A 13,456-nucleotide genomic window follows, 5' to 3' on the forward strand; every position below is an offset into this window, starting at 1 on the left:
CCGGTCATGGTGACTCCAGGGCTGTCCTCTGCTGGGCTGGGCACAGGACGGAGATCCAGTGGACTGAGTGGAAGGAGGAGTGAGTGGCCATCTGGGGATGGAGAGCTAGGAACACAGTGTGCACGGGGCCGGGGGGAGGGTGGGGCAGCCTCCTCCTCCCTCAGCCTCGCCTCTCCCTCCTCACACCCCTCTCTCTCCTGCAGCACTTCTTCACCTCCTTCGGGGCCCGAGACCGCTGCTTCCTCCTCATCTTCCGCCTCTGGCAGAACGCGCTACTTGAAAAGGTGGGCCTGTGGAGTCCTGGGCACAGGGTTAGGGGCTGGGCTGGGGGCGACTATGGAGTCAGGGGTGCCGGGACTTGGGGGTCTTGATGGAGGACCCCTCCAGCTCCTCTCCATGGGCACCAGACCCAATGCACCTGTAGCTTCCTCTATAGGCTCCAGTGCCAGACCCTGCCCACAGGAAATGCGTCCCCACGGCCCCTTAGTCACCACCTGCAGATCAGAAATGCTCTGAAGGGAGTTTTCGCTGTGGTGCAGTGGAAATGAATCCAACTAGTATCCATGAGGATGCGGGTTCAATCCCTGGCCTTGTTCAGTGGGTTAAGGGTCCGGAGTTGCCATGAGCTGCAGTGCAGGTCGCAGATGCGGTTTGGATCCCGCGTTGCTGTGGCTGTGGTGTCGGCCGGCAGCTACAGCTACGATTCGACCCCTAGCCTGGGAACTTCCACATGCCATGGGTTCGACCCTAAAAAGCAAATAAGATAAAATACATGCTCTGAAAGTTGGGAGATGTGGGGGAACGTTTGGCAGCAAAACCTGACCTGAGTTAACATGCCTATTTGTAGTCCCATCAGCACTGTCTCATGGAACTTTGTGCCATGATGGAAGGGTGCTCCTGGTGCCTGCTGAACCCTTGAAATGTGGCTAGTGTGACTGAGGATCTGCATTTTTAATTTAATTTAATTTTTAATTAATTTCAACTTAAACGGCCACATGTGCTTCTTGAATAACACAGGTCTCTATTTACTCAATGAATGTGACTCTTCATGTGTTTCAGGATGAAAACACACTAATGCGTATGACTGGGGTAAAAATCATTGCGATTCCACATAAAGTTGTAGGATCCAGCATAAAATAGGCTCGTGCATCTCAAATTTTATTGTTTTAGGCATCCGTTACACTCTTTAGAATAGACTCCAAAGAGCTTTTGTTTAAGTGGGGTGTATCTATCCATACATATGGTAGTAGATACTGAAACTGGGAAGCTGGGAAGTTTTTGAACACAAGATACACAAGATGCATTAGTCATCAGAATGATAATATCACATAGTCTCTCAAAAACCCCACTGTACACTCATGAGAGAATAAAAGTGAAAAAGGCAAGTAACATCTTTTATTACTAATAACTCTTACCATACCTATGGCAATAATTTTGACCGCATGGATTTCCTGAGAGGGTCTAGGGGACCCCCAGAGATCCTCGGACCACACTTTGAAAACCTCTGGTACACACTGTACCTACTGGATACTAAATATAATATGGATGTTATTGGTGCTTTATTACAGCATAGACACTCTATTATCTTTCTTAAATCCATACATTTCTTTCTTTCTTTCTTTTTTTTTTTTGCTTTTTAGGGCCACACTCGCGGCATATAGAAGTTCCCAGGCTAGGAGTCTAATTGGAGCTGTAGTCACCGGCTTACATCACAGCCACAGCAACACCAGATCCGAGCCCTGTCTGCGACCCACACCACAGCTCATGGCAACGCCGGATCCTGAACCCACTGAGCGAGGCCAAGGATCAAACCTGCAACCTCATAGTTCCTAGTCAGATTCGCTTCCACTGTGCCACGACAGGAACTCCTATATATTTCTTAAAATTGACTCAAATCTTATCCCAAAGATTTTGAGTAAGGGATTTGAGATTATACTTATTTTGATAGTGAATTCTGGGCCAACCCTGAAATGCCCACTGTGGTTCCATGAGTTTATGTAGGATGCATTCAGCTATAAGTAGCTGAAAACCCAACCAAGTAATGGTTGAAGCAGACAGATACTGACTTATTTCAGAAGGCAGTGTCAGAATCTGCACTGAGGGCAGGGCAAGGGCAAAGGCAGCCAAAATGCTGGATTGAAATTCAGCCCTATGCCTGAGTGCAAGTCACGGCACCCCATTGGTCAGATGGGGACTGTCCCTCATTTGCAGCCTGCGAGCTGAGCCCCGAATAAGTAATGGCAGCTCTTAGGAGGCAGTGGGGTCCAATGGTTAGCTCCAGGGCTGGACCAGCCCCCTGGGGTCACATCTCAACACTGCCTCTTCCTAATTGGAGGACATTACCCACCTATATGCCTCAGCATCCTTATCTTAAAATGACAATATTAGCACCTACTTTACAGAATTGTTGTACACAGAAAGGGTTAGGAGAATGCCTGGCGTATGGTAACAACGCAGTGAATGATGTCAGCTGCTGCTGCTGCTGCTGCTGCTGCTGTTATTACCATCTGATCAGCGTCATCCAGCCACTCTGGCCGTGGGTGGCTTCTGAGGACACCTGGGAAAATAGCTGGGGGCAGCACAGCATAGAGGGTGGGAACATAGGCTCTGGAGTTGGTTGGGCTGAGTTGGAACCCCCGAGGTGAGCTCAAGCATGTGACAGCTCCACCGTGGGCCTCATATTCTCTGTAAGACTGGAAACTTTAACCTGCGGAAGTACTGGGAGGACCTGAGGGGGAAGGGGTGGGGGGCGTCTGGGCTCTGCGTGTAGGTCAAGCTGCCCCCTTGTGGACACCAGGGGAACTGCTGAGGCTGAAGGCTGGTGGGGCCTGGTGGGAAGGGCTCTGACCCTGAGAAGGTGGGGGCCAACCTGACATCCTGTCTGCCCAGACGCTGAGTCCCCGCGAGCTCTGGCACCTGGTGCATCAGTGCTACGGCTCAGAGCTGGGCCTCACCAGTGAGGATGAGGACTATGTCTGCCCCTTGCAGCTGAATGGTCTAGGGTGAGTTGATGCTTAGCAGCCGGTTCCAGGGGTCGGGGGAGACGGGAAGGGGTTGTGTGCAGAGCTCCGGTTCTGGGTGGACTGAGGCGGGTGTACAAAGTCTAGAAGACCAGGAGGTCTCACAGACATAGCGGTCCCACCCTGTCTCTTTCTCCCTAGGAGCCCCAAGGAAGTGGGAGATGTAATCGCCCTGAGCGACATCACCCCCTCGGGGGCAGCTGACCGCAGCCAGGAGCCAAGCCCGGCAGGTTCGCGCCGTGGCCGCATCACCCCCAACCTTTCCCGGGCCAGCAGCGATGCAGACCACGGGGTGAGCAGGAGGGTGCTGGGTGGTGTCGGGGAGAGGGACAGACTGACAGACTGGGGGGAACAGGGAGGGATTGGAGAGAGAGGAGGTGGATGGAGGGATGGGATGGAGCTGGAAAGATGGGCAAGGAAAATAAGGACCAGTAGGGAGAAAGGAGGACAGGCAAAGATGGGGACGGGTGGACAGATGGAAAGGGTGAGAAGAGAGGGATGGAGGGATGGATGGATGAGGTAGGAAACAGATGATAGACAGGACAGTCATAAGAAACCTTCTAGCCCAGGCATCCCAGACAGGCCTGGTAGAGGCTGAGAGGAGCCCTTGCCTGGGGGCCCCGGGCCCCTCGTAGCCCCGGGAGCCTGAGGTCCGCACACGACCTCCCCAGCACGGGTTTTCCTGCGCTCCCAAAACTTCCCGATGGATATGGACGCACAAGCCCTCAGGAAGGAGATGAGGTCGGACAAGGCTGGATGAAGCTTTTCTCTGCAGGCAGAGGAGGACAAGGACGAGCCGACGGACAGCCAGCCTGACGCCTCCTCCAGCCAGACAGTGACCCCGGTGGCTGAACCCCCCAGTGCGGAGCCTGCCCCACCTGATGGGCCCACCTCCCTGGGCACCTTGGACCTGCTGCCCAGTGAGGAGCTGTTGACGGACACAAGTAACTCCTCCTCATCCACGGGGGAGGAAGGTGAGGCCGGTGGCCCTGTTCATTTGTTTTGGTTATAAAAGACTCAGATGGGCTCTGCCAAGAGATGAGCGGGCTCAGGGGACCTAAACATGGGGGGTGGGGTGTCAGGTGCCCAAATGGTGCTGTTAGCAATCTGCCCACGTTTAGCTCTGCTCTGCAGGCCTCTCAGCAGAGTGGATGGGAGCATTGCTGGGCTTGCCGGGCCTCCAGGCCTGGCCACACCGCTCCCTAGCTGTGCGACTTGGGCAAATGACTCAGCCTCTCTGAGCCTCATGTTCCTCATCTGCAAAACGGGATTAGCAATAATAGTACCCATTTCATAGAGTTGTCCTTCAGAGAATTAGATGAGTTAATATATGCAAAGTGCTTGGGCCGGTTAGTAAGTGTTGGCTCTTATTTCCACCGCCAGCATCGTCATCATTATTTCCATTTTGTCTCCGCCAACTTCCTTCTCGGGTAGCTTCTACCCTGGGAGGGTAGGGAGAGCCCCAGCCCTGGCCCAGAACTTGACTCTGATTGGAGAATGAGCGCCTCCCTGAGGCCATCACGGTGGCTGATAGCCCGGCCTGGGTCACACACACCCACACACACCCCTGAGCCCATCACTGTGGATGAAAACTGCAGCATGCCCACCCCTGGCATCACTGCGACTGCAAGAGCGTGGGCCTAGGTGTGTGCTCAACCTTGAACTGATCTTGGTGGCTCTGATTGTTGGCTGGGACACGAGCCCACCATAAAGCCATCCTCATGGTGGAAGGGCCGAGTAGCTGGCTCTGTGTCAGTGTCTGCTCTGGTCCAGGAGGAAAGGAGGGGAGTTCCTGTTGTGGCTCAGTGGGTTCAGATCCCAACTAGTATCCATGAGGACCTGAGTTCGATCCCTGGCCCCGCTCAGTGGGTTGAGGATCTGGCGATGCTGTGGCTGTGGCTGTGGCCTAGGCCTGCAGCTGCAGCTCTGATTCCCTTGCCTGAAAACTTCATATGCCATGGGTGCAGCCCTAAAAAGTGGGAAAAAAAAAAAAAGAAGGAGGAAAGGAGGACAGGGCTGCCCAGCCACCCGAAAGGCCTGGGAGTGGGGAGGAGACATCATCCAGAGGGAAACAGGGGGGCAACGCAGGCAGCCTCATCCCTTGTCCTTCTCTGTCGCCAGCCGACCTGGCGGCCCTGCTTCCAGACCTCTCCGGCCGGCTCCTCATCAACTCCGTCTTCCACGTGGGTGCCGAGCGGCTCCAGCAGATGCTCTTCTCAGACTCGCCCTTCCTGCAGGGCTTCCTGCAGCAGTGCAAGTTCACAGGTCAGGGGCCGAGGTCACCCGGGTGCAGGGGGTGGGGGGGTGGGGCGGGGAGGAGACGGGCAGGGGCCCTGGTGCAGACCAGGTGGGGCCGGTGGGGGAGTTAAAAGCAGCCCCTCCACCCCTCAGCCCAGAGGGGCTCCGCCTCGTGCTCGCTGAGGGGCTTTGGGCCCACTGCAGAGCCTCTGTGCCTCCACTTCTTCTGTGTAATTCGGGTGTGATTGTAGTTCCTGCCCTGTCGGGATCTCATGAGAACTAAATGAGTTAATACAGTAGCAGATAGTGCGCATTTAATCAATATGCATTAACGAGCACACATTTCGTGCTCACTCTGTTGCCAGAGACCAGGACAGACAAACTCCCAGATCTAGTGAAAATGACAGTAAATTGATACCCAGTAAGTGTGTATGGCGAGGAGTAGCCGTGATCTGGGGAGGGGGGGGGGTGTCAGGAAAGGCGGCTGGAAGGATGTGAAATTGAAACCACGACCCGAAAGAGGAATTTTTCCAGGGAAAGCGGAGCAGGCAGGGAAGAGGAGAGGGTACCTGCAGAGGCCCTAAAGGAAGCCCCTGAGGGCTGGTGGGTGTGGAGAGGGGACGCCTTAGCATCAGGGCCGGTGGAAGGGCTGGAAACCAGCAGCATCAGGGCTGGCGGAAGGGCTGGGGACAGCAGGGAGCATGAGAAGCTGCAAAAGAGATTCAAGTAGGGGAGGGGCTCGTCAGATGGTAGTTTTTCTGTTTCTTTCCCTGTACTGATGACAGCGAACCATGCAGAATCCCTTGCAGAATGAGTAAGACTGTCTTGTGTTGGGAGCATGTATGTCCCCCGTATTATGCTTATATTCTGGAGAGACTAGACAGGAACTCAGTATCTGTCTGGGGTACTGGTGAGCCATGGAGTATTGTGGGCAGGAGAGGGACAGAGTCAGATTTGGCTTTAAGAAGCTATCCCTGGACTAGAGGTGGAGACTAGGCGTTCATGGGGAGACTGGAGAGACCAGACAGGGCCAGGCAAGGATGGGCTGAAGCAGGGCACTGTTCCCGTGGTCAGTGAATAGATGGGGAGGGGCGGTCCAGGACAAGGCCCAGGGCTCTGCGGTGAGCCTGGAGGACGGTGGGGTCACCCCTGAGATGAGGCCCAAAGAGGAGAGGAGATGCTGAGGCTAGCATGGAGCTCAGTGAGTGTGAGGGGTCCTGGGGACTTAGACTTCCAGGGGCAGGTGTTCACGAGGTTGTACGACCGTAGGTCTGAGGCTCAGACGAGAAGCCAGGACTGGTAAAGAGAGGAGACTGGGGGTACTTCCCGTCGTGGCTCGGCAGAAACAAATCTGACTGGCATCCGTAAAGATGAAGGTTCAATCCCTGGCCTCGCTCAGTGGGTTAAGGATCCAACGTTGCCATGAGCTGTGGTGGAGGTCGCAGACGTGGCTTGGATCTGGCGTGGCTGTGGTGTGGGCCAGCAGCTACAGCTCTGATTCGACCCCTAGCCTGGGAACTTCCATATGCTGCAGGAGCGGCCCTAGAAAGCAAAAAAAAAAAAAAAGAGAGAGAGAGAGAGGGGAGGTTGGCTGCTGGAGCCGATGAGATGGCCCATGAGGGCTGAGCAAGTAGGCAGGAGAGCGGCCCCAGCTCTGAGGGTCCTCAGCATCTGGCGTTTGAGGCATCCAGAAGGAGGGTGGGGATGAGGAGGAGGGGTGGGCAAGCCCCCAGACAACCGGGACCCTCCGACGAAGCCAAGTCTCCTAACGTCTGTGGGCCCAGGACTAGAGAACGGTGTCTCCTTTCTGCCCCTCCCTCCCCCAGACGTGACCCTGAGCCCCTGGAGTGGGGACAGCAAGTGCCACCAGCGCCGAGTGCTGACCTACACCATCCCCATCAACAACCCTCTGGGGCCCAAGAGCGCCTCTGTGGTGGAGACACAGGTGTGCCAGGTGGGGCAGCCGCCGGGTGGTGTGGCCGGTGGGGTTGGGGACGGCACTGACTCCCCGCTCCTCTCTGGACCCTGCAGACGCTGTTCCGGCGCGGCCCTCAGGCGGGCGGGTGTGTGGTGGACTCGGAGGTGCTGACGCAGGGCATCCCCTACCAGGACTACTTCTACACTGCCCACCGCTACTGCATCCTGGGCCTGGCCCGGAACAAGGCCCGGCTCCGGTGAGCAGGGGGCTTGGTCCCGCCACCCCCCGTCCCCCACCCTCCCCCAGCCCTGCCCTGCTCTGCCCTGGTGGTCCCGGCCCCCTCCCCTCTTCTCGACCCAAGTCAGCTGCACAATGTTGGTCGCCACCCTGGCGGACGAGCAGAAGCCAGGAACACCCCGAGGGGTCTGGCCTGAGCTACCAGAAGGAGGGAGCTGCCGCCAGCTGGGATGGGAAGGTGGGGAGGGGAGGGTTTGGCCGAAGATCAGGAGCTCAGTGGGCCATGCGGAGGTGTCTCTTAGACCCCACATGGAGCCAGATGCTGCAGCAAGATGGAAGGGGTTCAAGGGGCCTGGGATGGCAGTTTGGGTGGGCAGCGCTGGGGTAGTACTTCAGGCAGGGGACTTGCCAAGGTGGTGAAAGTGGACGGAGAAGGGGCTGCGGGCTGAGTGGGGGGCTGAGTGGGGGGACTGAGTTGGGTGAAGGGGTTAGTGAGTGGGGATCACAGGGCACCCTTGGGGGTGTCTTTTGTCTGTGAGTGATACCAGGCCCCCTCTGAATTTAGGGAGGGAAGGCAGCCCTCAGGGACTGGGATGGCAAGACGGTCCCAGACTGCCTGTCCCAGACTCTGAGCCCCTCGCCCCATTTCCCCGACCCCAGAGTGTCCTCTGAGATCCGCTACCGGAAGCAGCCCTGGAGCCTCGTGAAGTCTCTCATCGAGAAGAACTCGTGGAGCGGCATCGAGGATTACTTCCACCACCTGGGTAGGGGTCCGAGGCGCGGCCAGGGTGCGGCCAGGGTCACGGCCCGGCCGGGTGCAGACAGGCAGAGCCCTCTTCTCTTGTGTCTGCAGAGCGAGAGCTCGCCAAGGCCGAGAAGCTCTCTCTGGAGGAGGGCGGGAAGGATGCCCGGGGCTTGCTGTCTGGCCTGCGCAGGCGGAAGCGGCCCCTGAGCTGGAGGGGTCACGGTGACGGGCCCCAGCACCCGGACCCTGACCCCTGTGCCCGGCCTGGCATGCACACCTCAGGTGGGTTCCATTAGGAGGCCTGGCTGCAGCAGGGGGCAGGAGCTGGGGGCCCTGGGGTTGGGGGGCCATGAGCTGGGATGAGTCCGTCTGACTGAGGTGTTGCCCTGCAGGCTCCCTCAGCTCTCGCTTCTCGGAACCGTCCATGGACCAGGGGCCTGGGGCAGGCATCCCCAGCGCCCTGATTCTCATCAGCATCGTGTGAGTAAGGGGGCCGGGGTTTGGGGTCACACAGGCCTGGACCTGCACCTTGGCTGTGTGACCTTGGGCAAGTGCTTGGCCTCTCTGGGCCTCTGCTCCCCTGGGAGCGTGGGCTCGCCCTGTAGCAAGGATTAGAGGAGGCGATGTTTGAGATGCGATCACCCGGTGCTCTGCTCCGCCTGTCACAGAGAGAGAGGTCTGCCCTGCAGGGAGAGGGGCACCCTGGGGGGTCTGGGGGGACATCACAGGGGCCTGATGTCACCCAGGGCACTGGAGGAGCGGGTCCCCAAGGGAGGGGAAATTAGGGGAGCCAGGAGAGGGATGCAAAAGGAGTGATGTCACCTCCGTACTTCATTCAGGTTTTCTGGGCCCAGGCAGAGTGACCAGCAGCCCCAGCGAGGAGACGGCCCCGGCCCAGAGGGATGGGGTTGTGATGAGGAAACACGGCCGAGGGGACAGGGTGGGGACCGGGAACCCGAGGGAGGCTGGAGAAAGCTTCCTCCAGGCTGGGCAGGTGGGCCGTCAGGGAGGGCATCCCGGGAAATCGGAGACACGGAGCTGAGAGCCCAGAGGGCTGAGGCAGACGACAGATTCCACCGAGGCCTGGGGCAGGATGCTCAGGGGAAATGGCACTGAGAGCCTGGGCACACGCGCAGCGGCTCTCAGCCGCAGCCCAGTGAGAGGCTGTGTGGAGCTGCCAGGGTCAGGGGTCGGGGGTCGGGGTGGCCAGGATGGTCTGGGTGGCTCTCATCTCTCTGTCTCCCCTTCTCTGCCTCCGCAGGATCTGTGTGAGGTAGGGTCCAGCCTCCACCCTCCCCTTACCTCGTGTCTCCCCCCACCCCCACCCCCGCCAGCTGCAGGCCCCTCTCCCTGCTCTGTGACCCTGGCTCCCCCAGCGAGGTGGCCTAGAGTGGCAGTTAAGGGCGTGGGCATCAGATAGGCCTAGGCTTGAACCCTGACTTTGCTGCTTATGGTCTGTGTGATCCTAGGCTTGTCACTCACCCTCTCTGAGTCTTAGTTTCCTCCTCTGAAAAGAGGGGTCGTCACGGTGCCCCTTCAAGGAGTCGTGGTGTGGGTGCCTGACTTGTGGGAACCTCGGTGTCCTGACTCCTGCCTTCTGTCCTCTGCCCCCAGCCTCATCGTCCTCATCGCCCTCAACGTCCTCCTCTTTTACCGCCTCTGGTCCCTGGAGAGGACAGCCCACACTTTCGAGTCCTGGCATAGTCTGGCCCTGGCCAAGGGGTAAGTGGGCAGCCCGAGGGGCTTGGGAGCTTGGGCAGGTAGGGGGAGGCCAAGACCCCACTCAGGCCCTGTATCCCCACAGCAAGTTCCCCCAGACGGCCACGGAGTGGGCGGAGATCCTGGCCCTGCAGAAGCAGTTCCACAGTGTCGAGGTACACAAGTGGAGGCAGATCCTGCGGGCTTCCGTGGAGCTCCTGGACGAGGTGCGGTCTGGGGTTGTGGGATCGTGTCTTCAGACCCCAAGCTGTGGCAGATGCATCTGGGCCTCGCTTTCTTCCTCTGTACAATGAGGGGGTCTTCCACAGTCCCTGCCTCCCAGGGTTGCAGGAAAAAATCAGCAGGGTGAAAGAAAGAATTTGTTGGTTCTCATCCTGGGGAAAAAGTCCAGAGATCTCTGACTTCAGGCACGGCTGGATCCAGCCCCTCAGTGGTAGTAAGAATCAGTCTCTCGTACCATCTCTTGACTTGTCCACCCCCACGGGTGGCTTTGATTTGGGCATCCTTTCCCCCAAGAGGACCCAAATGGTACCTGCATCTCCAGGGTAACATCCAAAGGAAAGCGCTCATTCTTACTGGCTGCTGGAATCACAAGCCTCTCCCCGAACCAGTCACATCAGCCATAGTAGACAAGGCTTGGTTCCTGAACCCTTCCCCACCTACGAGGTGACTAAGGGGTCACATGAGGGTGGGAAAGAGGTTCTCCAAAGGTTATTGTGATCTTATCTCTGGAAGGGGTTGACCCAGCCCCCCCCCCCCCCCCCGTAGTTTGATGGCAGCATCGGTGCAGAAGGCCAGGTTCAGGTTCTGACAGGTGACCTTGTGCAAGTGGCTTCAACACTGGGGCCTTGGCATCCTCCTCTGTAAATGGGATAAGAATCGATGTTACCTCAGAGGCCACTGTGCGGATTCAAGGAGTTAGCAGCGAGTAGTGCCCGGTGCAGGTAGACACCCGATCAGTGTTCGCTGTTATTAGAGCGATTCCGCAAAGCACCTGCTCCGCAAGTGTGGGGACAGGTCAGCACAGACACCGGGCACTGGGGTATGGGGCGCTGGGGAGCATCGGGCATCGTATGGCTGCCCAGGGGCATCAGAGCCCACATGGGTGGATGATGGTGAAGATTGCTTCTGGTTACTAGGGACCCTAATGCTGAGGCCCACCTTTAGGGGCCTCCTTGCACCCGAAATCATGCTCAGAGGGAGATGCTTATGCCGAGAAGGGCTGTGCAGGGCGCAGTAGAGGGGGCATCGAGGCTGGGGTCCCATCGCCCAGAGAGGGAGGTCAGGGCCTTCTCATCCTGAGTGAAATTCTGATTATTTTCCCCGGGCTGGGGACTGAACTTGGGTCCTGGTGTGCAGAGGCACTGCTCATCCAAATTTTGCCAAGAGCACAGGACTGACTGCACAGAATAATGCTAATAGCAGACACCAGTTGAGCCAGGCTGTTCTAAGAGCTAAAATGACCAAGTGATTTGTTTCTTATCACCAGCCTCTGTGGGGGATGCTCTTGTCACCCCCACCTGATAGGCAGGAATGCTGAGGTAGAGGCGTTCCCAAGGTTGCACGGCAGGGAGTAAGAACAGCTAATGTGAGTTCCTATCCTGGTGCAGCAGAAACGAATCTGACTGGCATCCATGAGGACGCCGGTTCGATCCCTGGCCTCGCTCAGTGGGTTAAGGATCCGGCGTTGCCATGAGCTGTGGTGAAGGTCACAGACACCGCTGGGATCTGGTGTTGCTATGGCTGTGGCGTAGGCTGGCAGCTGTAGCTCCAATTCAACACCTAGCCTGGGAACCTCCATATGCTGTGGGTGTGGCCCTAAAAAGACAAAAAAAAAGAATAGCTAACGTGCATTGAGCACCTCCTGTGTGCCAGGTCTTAGGTGATCCTGTGAAGCAGGTATTTTACCAAGGGGCCTGGGCAGGCCAAGGGCTCATCCAAGGTTACCCAGTAAGTAGCAGAGCCAGAACTTGAACCCAGGCCATCTGGGCCCCTTCCACCTGCTTCCCGTGAGAAGTCAGACTGGGTGCGGGATGGCCCTGCTCTCATTACAGGATGACCTTGGCCTCTCTGGACCTTCCCCAGTTCTTCAGTTGCAGGATGGGGGTGGGGGGTGCATCAGGAGTGCTCACCCCAACCCTGCCCGCCTCTTCCCACAGATGAAGTTCTCACTAGAGAAGCTGCATCAAGGCATCGCCGTCTCAGACCCTCCCTTCGATTCCCAGCCACAACCTGACGACAGCTTCTCCTGAGGACACCCGGCCATGAGGCCATCCCTCCGAATGGACAGATGGACACAGAGGCTCGGTGGCCACTGCTGGACCGGTGTGAGCACCGGGAGCCTCCCACCTACCCCTCCTAGTGGCCCGGCCAGGGGCCACGCAGACACGGGGACCACAGAACCGAGATGCACTTTAGACCAGCGTGCGCGAGCCCAGCTGCCATCACCTGCCTCGCCAGGGAGCTGGCCCGGCCTTCGGCAGGCCCCTTGCTAACTTATTTTGCCCGGCTTGGGTTCGGGGGGATGCCTCCCGGGGTGCACAACTCCCTCAGCTCTGGGTTTAATGTATTATATTTATTTGGGGTTAACAGAGCCCCAATAAAGGGTCACAAGTGGCTGTGGATGTGCTTGTGGGGCCCTGGGAGCGGGTGGGAGCCTCCCATTGTACTCAATCCCATCGAGGCAGGGGGTGGGGGGGTCCTCCATTTTCTGGGGCCACAGTCACTGACGTGATTGGAAGTCCCTGGCACCTTTCCAAGCTTTGCACCATTAAGTTCCAGTGTGGGGGTTCTAGGGACAGACCAGTGGCCAGTGGCCTGGGTTCAGTCCTCCCTCTTGTACTTAGCAGGCATTTCGCCTGGAACAGGTCAACCTCTCTGAGCTTGAGTTTTCTTTTCTGTACAATGTGTGTGAGAAGAGCACCTGCCTCCCAGGGTTGTTAGAAGTGAGTCGTTCTTGAACTTGAGCTGCATTAGAACCTCCTCAAAAAGCAGATTGCCAAGGGAGTTCCTGACGTGGCGTAGCAGAAACAAATCTGACTGGTAACCATGAGGTTGCAGGTTTGATCCCTGGCCTTGCTCAGTGGGTTAAGGATCCAGCGTTGCCATGAGCTGTGATGCAGGTTGCAGATGCAGCTTGGATCCTGCATTGCTGTGGCTGCTATGTAGGCTGGCAGCTGTAGCTCCCATTCAGCCCCTAGCTTGCGAACCTACATATGCCACAGGTGTGGCCCTAAATTGCAAAAAAAATAAATAAATAAAAATTAAAAAATAAAAAGCAGACAGCCAGAGTTTCTGCTGTGGTGCAGCGGGATCAGCGGTGCCTCTGCAGCGCCAGGACGCAGGTTCAATCCCCAGCCTGGCACAGTGGGTTAAGGATCCAGCATTGCCACAGCTGCGGCATGGGTCCCCAACTGCGGCTTTGGATCTGATCCCTGGCCTGAAAACTCCACATGCTGTGGGGTGGCCAAAAAAAGCGGGAGGCAGAGGGAAGCAGACTTCACACTTCCAACAAGTTCCCAGGCGATGAGCATACCAATGGTCCAAGGACTCGAGAACCACTTTACAAGGAGTTCATAA

General features: G+C 57.4%; 1 protein-coding gene across 4 annotated transcripts in view; it reads left to right on the forward strand.

The window, feature by feature from the left end:
• GRAMD1A (GRAM domain containing 1A) overlaps positions 1–12,493 on the forward strand; it is a 25,090-nt gene extending 12,597 nt beyond the window's left edge. For all 4 annotated transcript variants that reach the window (XM_047793384.1, XM_047793385.1, XM_047793387.1 and 1 more), the window contains 13 exons: positions 204–284; positions 2,890–3,002; positions 3,162–3,312; positions 3,796–3,994; positions 5,142–5,285; positions 7,085–7,203; positions 7,290–7,432; positions 8,074–8,177; positions 8,267–8,440; positions 8,551–8,638; positions 9,773–9,880; positions 9,963–10,083; positions 12,037–12,493. In XM_047793384.1, coding sequence (XP_047649340.1) covers positions 204–284; positions 2,890–3,002; positions 3,162–3,312; positions 3,796–3,994; positions 5,142–5,285; positions 7,085–7,203; positions 7,290–7,432; positions 8,074–8,177; positions 8,267–8,440; positions 8,551–8,638; positions 9,773–9,880; positions 9,963–10,083; positions 12,037–12,129 — 1,638 coding nt within the window. In that variant the 3' untranslated portion in view covers positions 12,130–12,493. The remainder of the gene's footprint in view (positions 1–203; positions 285–2,889; positions 3,003–3,161; positions 3,313–3,795; positions 3,995–5,141; positions 5,286–7,084; positions 7,204–7,289; positions 7,433–8,073; positions 8,178–8,266; positions 8,441–8,550; positions 8,639–9,772; positions 9,881–9,962; positions 10,084–12,036) is intronic.
• The last annotated feature ends 963 nt before the right edge of the window (positions 12,494–13,456 follow it).

This window comes from Phacochoerus africanus, chromosome 8 (assembly GCF_016906955.1).
Source record: "Phacochoerus africanus isolate WHEZ1 chromosome 8, ROS_Pafr_v1, whole genome shotgun sequence".
In the NCBI taxonomy this organism is placed as follows: domain Eukaryota; kingdom Metazoa; phylum Chordata; class Mammalia; order Artiodactyla; family Suidae; genus Phacochoerus; species Phacochoerus africanus.